Source organism: Rhopilema esculentum, chromosome 8 (assembly GCF_057945365.1).
Source record: "Rhopilema esculentum isolate cy_ngs chromosome 8, ASM5794536v1, whole genome shotgun sequence".
Lineage (NCBI taxonomy): Eukaryota > Metazoa > Cnidaria > Scyphozoa > Rhizostomeae > Rhizostomatidae > Rhopilema > Rhopilema esculentum.
In genome coordinates, this window is record NC_142822.1 from 397,441 (window position 1) to 407,785 (window position 10,345).

Sequence of the window (10,345 nt, forward strand, 5' to 3'; positions counted from 1 at the left end):
AATATATTACTTTGACTAATCTGAAATAACCTTATAAGAGTGGAATGGAATGAGAGTATGATCATGTATCTAAGGTACAGCTACGCTGGTAAAATCTTATTCAACAAACCTGTGGTTGGTGTAGGCGCGGGCTGTGCTGTGGAGGAGACATGCACGACCCTCGAGTCGTAAGTGCGCATGTCATAGGGTGAACTGGCAAAACTTATCAGCTCTCGGATAAACTGCCTTGTGTTGTTATGAAGATAAGGAAGAAGTTGGTTGTAAAACTCGTCTGATTCCATTGGATATCTGTAAAAAGAAGAAGTAGAAGGAATAAAGCCAGGAACGTCGTAATGTTAAGATTTTCTAGCGCCAATGCTCGTAACACAAGCCTGTTCCCAGGTTAATGGCTGTTTCACTGCTGTTGGGCGCGAAAGAAAAGTCCTAAAGTAACAGCTCAATGTTGTTTGAATATTTTAACAACAACACAACAACATTCAGGCAGTATGTGTTTCATTAATGGTTAGTCACGCTTCGGCAAACATTCTTGATGAAAAATGATTTTAACATCCATAAGAAATCACCCTTTTGATCTTATGCTAGCTATTGCCAGACCTACTGAAAGAGAAGCTTTCAGAATGTAACAGAAGCTTTCAGAAAAGAAGTTTTGGAAAAGGCGAATGAAATGTTCAAGGATAAGGCGACCAGCAACACAAAATGTGGTAGGATTGGTATGGGTCACTACAGGTTTGTGTTCTGTGACCCTTTCTATTTACAGTGGTCCCCCGGTGTATTGAGAGAATTACAGTGGAACCTCCATATAACGGACACCAGTGTGACCAATGTTATTGTCCATTGTATAGAGGTTTTCCGCTGTATGGAGGTGTCATCTTTTTTTAACACTGGACGTACAAGAGCTTTGAAGAAACACGTTAAGAAAATAACAACACTGAGGAAGAAAGGAACAATTCTAGCCCGGGATACTACAGTGGATACTAAAGTGAAATGTTTTGCCGAAAATGTTTTGTGCAGACAAAAATTTCAACTCGTTACTACTAAAAACTTTACTTCTATTAACCTGTCCAGTGGTCCCTTGAAAGTGGAATGCAATAATTGAAGTGATCATTTAATTATAAGAAATACAACCTTTCGTAAAAAAATTATAATTGTCTTTTGCCTCAGTTTTGCTAACTTGCGTATTTTTAACTTTGCTGCGACAGAATTAATTGCATCAAGCAAATCAGTGTCATCCCTTAACATCGCGAAATCCTGCAGGTCATCAACTACTTGTATTGCCTGCCCAAAATTTTTTATATTTGGCTCTTTCACAATGGGGTCAAAATCGAGGTTTTCTTCGTCAGAACTTATTTCCTGGATTTCAGCCTGTTCTGCTGTTTCCGTATTTCTCCTTGCTGCTTTTATGACACTGTCTTGGAGTTCTTCTCTCCAATTTCCATTATCAGTGTCAACTCAACAATGGGTGAATGGAACCGTTTCATTTGCATTCAGGGATTCTTTAGCCGTGATTATTTGTCTATTTGCTGTACCATACCATCAAGATCGCTGAACGGATCATGATCTTCAATTTGCTCCTGGAGAGTGCTGACTGAAAACCCGCATAAGCGAAAACAGTTTTTATTGTTTGTTTCTTGTTTTACGTGTGCCCATGCATCTACAGCCCATTTTATGGCCTGTAATACATTTATTGATCTCACAACATTTGTAGCAGAGCAATTTTCATTGATGCGAGCCAGAATATGTTGCAACAGAAAATGATGATAATGAAACTTTAAGTTCTTTATTATTCCAGCATCTAGGGGTTGTAAACGCGAAGTCGTACTCTTTGGGAAGAACTTAACAGTTACTTTGAAAACATCCCTTCTAGCTCAGGGGGATGACATGGTACATTGCCAATGAAAAGGAGAATCTTTCTTGGCTCTGTCACAGGTTTTCTGTTGAGTCGATGCAAAATCCTTTCCATGAGCTTTGAATTCATCCATGCTTTTTCGTTGTTGAAATAGTAATGTTTTTTCCATTTATCCAACCATATTGCCCATTGGAGGCCTTAAACGTGTTTGACCCTAAACAGTTTGCAATAGCTTTGGCTTCTTCTTGGATCATTGGTCCGCTAATAGGAATGTTTGATCCCTTTACCCGGCAAAACAAGTCAAAACAGCTTTATTTACATCAGCAAATTCTGCAGGTCCTGACTTCTTAGCGTTTGCTGAACTTTCGTTGGACTCCCAAGATTTCATAATCTCACTTTCTATTTTCAATATGCCTGAAACTTTGACGTATACCGATAGATCTGTGTTCCTTTTTGAACGTTATTTGCTGGACTTTTTCTTCAAGAGATAAAAACTTGCGCTACTGACCCAAGCGTGTAGCCATGGCGAAGAAATACTGTAACAGTAAAATTGTTGAATTCAACAGCTTTAGTACTCGAGTTTCTTGTAGAGAATTTCTTATAATAAAGAGTGTAAAGTACTGGTCGTGAGTATTTTGGTTTACAGTCATTGCATCACTGCTGATATCCGGCAAGGTTCTTCCCACATCCCGCCCAGATTAAATTTCGCTTATATTCATTTCAAAATAGTTATCATATTTAGAGCAGCTCTGTTTAGTTTAGTCTTTACTCCTTATTACTGTGTTCCATTAGGCGCTAGGTCACATTAAGAAAACAAACTTCATTTTAGAAAGGTCTTTCGTTTCAAAATGGCATCGCAAGCAGGTGCTGAAAATCTTGCGTATTTTGAGTTCAATGCATTTTTAAGAGGCTACCATGCCTACTCCAATGATTGGACACCTATTATCGGAGACGTTTTGCTTGTTACAGAGAGCCAGCAAATGAAAAGGATGCCAAGGCAGTGGCTTTAACTAAATCAAAAGACAAGGGTGTTCATGGTCATCTGCATATTTACTTTTGCAAACAGAAGCAGAGAAACAGAAGCAGAGAAACAGAAGCAGAGAAACAGAAGCAGAGAAACAGAAGCAGAGAAACAGAAGCAGAGAAACAGAAGCAGAGAAACAGAAGCAGAGAAACAGAAGCAGAGAAACAGAAGCAGAGAAACAGAAGCAGAGAAACAGAAGCAGAGAAACAGAAGCAGAGAAACAGAAGCAGAGAAACAGAAGCAGAGAAACAGAAGCAGAGAAACAGAAGCAGAGAAACAGAAGCAGAGAAACAGAAGCAGAGAAACAGAAGCAGAGAAACAGAAGCAGAGAAACAGAAGCAGAGAAGGAAGAGCAAAGAGGAAGATGAATAGAAACACCTTTTAAATTAGAGTAGGTCTACTTTTGCCATAGTTGAAAAATGGTTTCACTGAGAAAGATTGGTGTCTATTAGCGTTTGGCCCTGCGAAATCCACTTTTAATAATATGCATTTAAGACAGTGCGTTGCGCCGTTCATTGGTTCATCAAAACAAAGAATAAAATTTATATTTCAGTGAGTTTTCATTTCGTAACAAAGGATGAGTTGTTCTAATTTGTCACGCTTCTCTAATTTCGAGGACCCTCGAAATTCAACAAAATGAACAGCGCGACAAACTGCCTTTAACAGAGCCTTAGTTTAAGAGCAATATGTATTAACAGAAGGTATAACAATGAAAACCACCACATTGTCTTTATAATGTCTTTATTCAACTATTAGAATAATGCACTTTTAGATGATTTGCAAGGTGCGCTAAAAATACATGGCCCTGTGGCCCAATGGATAAGGCGCCTGACTACGGATCAGGAGATTCCAGGTTCGAGTCCTGGCAGGGTCGTTTTTTATCTTTCCGGTTACCCTGGTTACCCTCGGGTTACTGGATGTTACAATGCACATGAACAACCAAACGGCACAGCAGGTTTGGGTGAAGTGAATACCTTAGGTGTATTAAATTTTGTGGTGTATTGTAATTCGCGCGTACTTGAATTCGCACACAGAGCTTTCATATTTAAATGAGGACCACAAATAGACACGAGCTTGCAAAATGTTTTGAAAATTTTTTCAACCATGCCTCAATATTACAAACGCAATGTGGCAAATTGATCCTTTCAATCAACGGAAGACTACCCCCCCCCCCCCTCCTACGAAGCCCGCTACGCGGACACCCAATGGTCCTACTGTGGGATATTAACATTTATAATCACAGTCTACGGGAATATTTATTGGCAAAACGAAGGGCTTGCAAAATGTATATACATTTCGATGAACGGAAGACTAGCCCCCTACGACGCACGCTACACGAGCAGCCGGTGGCCCTACTGTAGAATATTCAGATTAGCCTTTGAAAAACAGTAGTGCCATTAACCTCGATTCTCAAATTAAAAGAGGTCACGTGATTAAAAATTGCTTGCACTCCTGTGTGAATTAAATTCACACTCCTGTGACTATCGCTAGGAAAGGGGGAGCCTAAAAAAGGAAGGGTTGCGGCTCCCGGCTAGTCAGTCGTAGGGGGGCTAGTTGTCTTTATAATGTCATTATTCAACTATTGGAATAATGCACTTTTAGATGATTTGCAAGGTGCGCTAAGAATATATGGCCCTGTGGCCCAATGGATAAGGCGCCTGACTACGGATCAGGAGATTCCAGGTTCGAGTCCTGGCAGGGTCGTTTTTGGCCTATCCGGTTACACTGGTTACCCTTGGGTTACTGGATGTTACAATGCATATGAACAATCCAACGGCACAGCAGGTTTTGGTGAAGCGAATACCCTAGGTGCATTAAATTTTGTGGTGTATATTATAGTTCGCGCGTACTTGAATTCGCGCATTTTAAATTCGCGCACAGATCTTTCATATTTTTGCGCAGTCTTCAATTCGCGCACACGAGAAAGTAGACAGGATGATACAACAATTCAGTGCAAAAGAAATTTCATTTTTAAACGTTTCTCTTGACTAAAAGTATCCGTTATATAAGAATGGGTCTTCATACTGGCACTCTTTTGCTAAGAAATCTATAATCTCAGCCCTGTTAAACCCTTTAACTGTTATATCTGGTCGGTTTGGCATGCGGTCATAAAAATATGTCAACCACTTTGCCTGGATCGGCTTTAAAATACTGATTTTCAAGACTATTTTGCCTTGTTCTGTTTTTCAACCATTTTGATTTTGCTGCTGGACTTGTTCTGCAAACCAGTTTTGGGACTTTTTACGGAGAAATGCCTTGCAGCTTCTGTTCACTGTCAGATCAAGGGGCTGGTAAATATGGGTCATGTTTTTTGGCACTGGTGTTAAGAAACCTTCTAAATTTCTTATCTTCTATCTCATAGACATTCGTAGAAGTCGATGAAGAAAAACCTCTGATTTCCGTTAGCTGCTCTTAATTTCATTTATTTTGTTACAACTCTACTTCAAGCTCGTTTCTACTCAATGACCCTACAGTCTGGCATCACATTCCTTTTACATCATACCATGTGCTTTCCAAATAAGGTCAACGAACTACGTATTCTGTGCAACAATAAAAAAGGAACCAATTAAATACTAGAATATTATATACGCTAACCAATGATAAAACTACAACTATAAATGTATATGAGTCAGCTAATGCGCCTCGCTACCAAAGTGAGGCATTTGCGTCAATACCAAATACCAAAACAGTAACTCATACGTGATTAACCTAAGCGCTTAAATCCATAAAATAAACTGTTAGGCATAGCAGGAAATTGGAAATCCCCAACAACTGGAACCAACTTTCCGTTATTTTTAAGCACCAACTGCTTTACATCTTCAGTCCATTGGCCCTTGAAAACATCGGCTAGCAAAGCCACTCTTGATTTTTTCTCAGTTGTAGCTCTTCTCTACTTTTCTACATATGGCATTAAAATTTTCAGCACCATTTCTTTGGATTTTTCTTCATTGGGCCAATGGTTTTCAGTGTGTGTGATGTGAAATTCCCTTGGAAAGGTGTAGTCCGGATGACAACGTTCAGTTTTCCCTTGATAAATCAGCTGCGTCGGCAAGAAGTTTCCACTTAAGCTTATTGCAAACGTGCCCGTTATTTGTCTTCTGTCTGTCGAATTTGTTATGGGAATCGATTTTCCCCCTTACAAAATTGAAGGGTTGTTTTGTCCAAGTTTATAATTAAAAAGTCTGGTATTTTATGTGCTTTCGCAATATCAAATAGGGCCTGATGGAACAACAAAAGTCTAAAGTGCTCAGCTTTTGTGGATGAAAGTTACCCTGGCTGGAAACAAGCTGAGAGCGTGGCTCTGAGTGAACATGTGACGGCGAAGAAGTGTACTCCATTGATGACAATGATTATGAGGATGATGTGGAATTAGAAGGAGACCAGTGGACCGCCGCCCCGCGGCACGCCGAGCCAGTGGACCGCCCCCCGCAACACACCGAGCCAGTGACCCGCAAGCCCTCCCCAACCCGAGCTGCAAATTAGCAAAGAACGAACTAACGCCATCCCAAACACACAAAACCCCCCTCGCACAAAACCCCAACACACACGACCTGCCCCCCGCTGAGGCGTGCCCCCAACAGAGGCGTGGCTGCCGCCCAAAAGAGGCTCCCACCAAAAAGAGGCTGTGGCGTGCTCCCCCGCAGAGGCTGAGAGAACCACGCCCTCTGCCATCACAAAATTTTCCCTCAAAAAAATGTGCAAAAAACACTCGCGCTCCTACGCGATTTTTACTCGCACGACTGTCACTGGCGCTAGAGGGCGGGGAGCAGAAAACGGGGAGGAGGAGGCTCCCCGCCCTCTAGCGCCAGTGACAGTCGTGCGAGTAAAAATCGCGTAGGAGCGCGAGTGTTTTTTGCACATTTTTTTGAGGGAAAATTTTGTGATGGCAGAGGGCGTGGTTCTCTCAGCCTCTGCGGGGGAGCACGCCACAGCCTCTTTTTGGTGGGAGCCTCTTTTGGGCGGCAGCCACGCCTCTGTTGGGGGCACGCCTCAGCGGGGGGCAGGTCGTGTGTGTTGGGGTTTTGTGCGAGGGGGGTTTTGTGTGTTTGGGATGGCGTTAGTTCGTTCTTTGCTAATTTGCAGCTCGGGTTGGGGAGGGCTTGCGGGTCACTGGCTCGGTGTGTTGCGGGGGGCGGTCCACTGGCTCGGCGTGCCGCGGGGCGGCGGTCCACTGGCTCGGTGTGTCGCGGGCCGGCGGTCCACCCAAGCAAGACCCCGCTTTGGCGGGGTCGCTAAGAAAGGCTAGTTTATTTCTATTTTATAATAATAAATAACAATGACATTAAATAAAATCTTTTAGGAGGATTATAATATATTTCCATAAAGTGATGGAAGTTGTGACATATTTTATGTGATAAATTGTAATTAAGAATTAGAACTCTTTCGCTGGAAGGGTCTGGGCAGTATTGTTTGTTGTTTCTGGTTAGTTTAAAAAATCGTATCAAAAAAGGCCTTGGACCCTTTTGATTCAAAAGTATGAGTAAGGTCTAATGCAGTCATTGCTTTAAATATAAAAAAATTGGAGTTTCGTGTGGACCGTATGCACCGCGCAGGTGTTATTTGATGCATCTAAGCCTTAGCCTAAGAAATCTACTCGATAATGGATATATGAAATCCATCTAAATTCCTATGCTTCGTCAGCGTAGCCAAATTATTTGGTTTAATGTGGGAGCCTTGTTACTGTACTGACTATAAATGTAGGTGAATCCTCCAAGCCTCAATGAATAAATTAATTTGTCAAATAACTGTAATGGAGACGTTGTTTATCAGCAAATATGATTGACATGTCTCTTGTGAGCCAAGTGCCCAGATATCTGGACCTGATGTCATGCACTGCAAGGGCCTGAGTAGCATTGTTCCCTCATGTATAATTAGCAATAATAGATATAATGGCTGTGTATGTGCCAAGAGCCCAGATATCTGGACCTGATGTCATGCACTGCAAGGGCCTGAGTAGCATTGTTCCCTCATGTATAATTAGCAATAATAGATATAATGGCTGTGTATGTGCCAAGTGCCCAGATATCTGGACCTGATGTCATGCACTGCAAGGGCCTGAGTAGCATTGTTCCCTCATGTATAATTAGCAATAATAGATATAATGGCTGTGTATGTGCCAAGTGCCCAGATATCTGGACCTGATGTCATGCACTGCAAGGGCCTGAGTAGCATTGTTCCCTCATGTATAATTAGCAATAATAGATATAATGGCTGTGTATGTGCCAAGTGCCCAGATATCTGGACCTGATGTCATGCACTGCAAGGGCCTGAGTAGCATTGTTCCCTCATGTATAATTAGCAATAATAGATATAATGGCTGTGTATGTGCCAAGTGCCCAGATATCTGGAGCTAATTTAACGAAGTGCGAGTCGATGTGAAGGATTGCTTTGTCGTTTGCCAAGTGCCCATAAATTTTGAGAGACTTTTTAGAGAGGGTGGTTTATTACTGAGAATACCACGGTTTGTCCTTTTTTAAATGTAGGGAATATCCGCAATATTTCTTTGTTTTATGCTGAATTAAAAAATAATTCTTTATCTTTATAAAAGCTTTTTTAATTTTAATTGGATCAGTGATTATCAGGGTTCTTTATTGTTGGTGATTTTGCGAATCCCTTATTGTTTAATAAAACTTTAAGATATATGCTTTAGTAACTTCGAATTTAATAATATAGGAGGCAGAATTTCGATTAGTCAGGTCCCCATTATGCTTCTTTGGAAGGGCCCTTTGAATTAGTTTTGGAAATTGGTGGCTAGTTTAGAAAATGTCACTCAATGGCAATTCCCTATTCGAGAAGACAAAATTTTATATTTCCGCCTCATAAGTTTTAACCGCGCCTTAATTGGATTAACAGTAGTAATTTTTCGTAAGGGCGCTAATTTCATGTTTCGGGGTCCTCGTTTGGCATCAGGTGAACAATATCGGAGGGCATTTTAAAAAAAGGGTTGGTTTTGAAACCTCTCACCACGCAACTTTTGGTAAATGACGATTTGATGATTAAAGGATAAAATTTCTATAACCCCTTCCTATTTTTTGTTCAAAGGTAAATAAATTCGCATGATTGGGGTTTATTTTCGTTGAAAAAGTTCAATTGGAATGGAATTTCGAATTCAAGTGGCACTTTTTTGATGGTATATCCTTTCTAACGTAAAATGCTCTTAAAACTGCCAATAAGTGTAGATTATAAGCCAGTGGGGCCGAAGTGATTTGCCCCGCTGTTCTATAGCTTGCCTTCACATTGCAGTCGATAGTGGACGATTTAACTCGAGAGTGTTGTCCGCATGGCTAAATGATCCTCTTTAATGTTGGAGCCACGTTACTGTACGGATTATTGGTACGTGAGTTAAGCAAAACTAATTAATCAACTTGGCAAAAAAGCAATTTCGAAGCCATTCCAAACTGGTCTATGATAATTGCACTGCATACGGGGCAGTCATAGGAGGGCCACCAAGCTTATGGCCCCTTTGGCTTGAATTAAGGGCCTTTCTATGAGTGGATATCGCCCTTCTTCTCAAAAGCGACCGTGAATAGAATGAATAGCCCTTACGTATCAAAGTAAACATAATCATCATCCAATATCACGGAAAAATATTTTTAAAGATAAGCTTTCAGTTTGTTTTCGAAATGACTAAAGGCAATTTTTGCTTCATGAAAATGAAGTCTAGTCATTTTTTATGCCTAAAACAACGCCGGGGCAAGCTATGACGCAGCAAGTTTAGCAAATCAGAAAAGTTGTCTTTCCACAGTGGTTCTTTCAAGAAAGAACGGTTAATGGGTACCTAAGTATCGCTAACGACCCGCACTGACAATCAGGTTGACGCTTAATGATCGCGCCTCATTTGTATAGTTTGATCAAGAAGGGAAAGGTCCTGCATCCTTCGCAATCAAACAAAATGAAATTGTAAAGATAAGCTTCCAATTTGTTTTCGAAACGACTAAGAAAGTTTTTTCCATCATATAAAAATGCTGTCAACAGATTTATAATGCGTAAAACAACGGCGGGGTAAGCTATGACGCAGCAAGTTTACCAAATCGAAAAAGTTGGTTTTTCACCGCGGAGCTTTGCAGAAGGAAAGGTTAATGATCGCTAACGATCCGCACTGACAATCTGGTTGCCACTTAATGATCTCGCATCAATGCTATGGTTTGATTAGGAAGGGAAACATCCTGAATCGTCCGCAACCAAAACAAACTTTCTTGTAAAGTTTCATTTTCGAAAATTTCGGCATTTTTACGTCCGTGTTAACTTCAATCGTATGTTTGGAATGCTCAGTGAAGTGCATGTGGATAGGAAATTCTTGTTGATTTTATTGAGCGGTCAATTCTTTGTTGCAATGATGGGGGATGGCGGGGCCCGTACCCCCACTCGTACAGGATTTGGTTAGCTTAATTTTTCGTTTTCTGTGTGATTTTCATTTAAATCCAACGCCCCTTTGAAAAAAATCGGGAAGAAGTTTTTCGAGGGTTTGACATTTA

The 10,345-nt window shown here is 40.9% G+C and overlaps 1 protein-coding gene and 2 non-coding genes across 3 annotated transcripts in view; 2 read left to right on the plus strand and 1 right to left on the minus strand.

Moving 5' to 3' along the window:
* Positions 1 to 10,345, minus strand: part of LOC135695178 (uncharacterized) — a 32,163-nt gene that overhangs the window by 5,401 nt on the left and 16,417 nt on the right. The window contains exon 8 of the mRNA XM_089109844.1: positions 110 to 288. Coding sequence (XP_088965970.1) covers positions 110 to 288 — 179 coding nt within the window. The remainder of the gene's footprint in view (positions 1 to 109; positions 289 to 10,345) is intronic.
* On the plus strand, positions 3,672 to 3,744 carry Trnar-acg (transfer RNA arginine (anticodon ACG)). Its single transcript has one exon. It is a non-coding gene; the product is annotated as a tRNA-Arg (tRNA).
* On the plus strand, positions 4,502 to 4,574 carry Trnar-acg (transfer RNA arginine (anticodon ACG)). The gene has a single exon. It is a non-coding gene; the product is annotated as a tRNA-Arg (tRNA).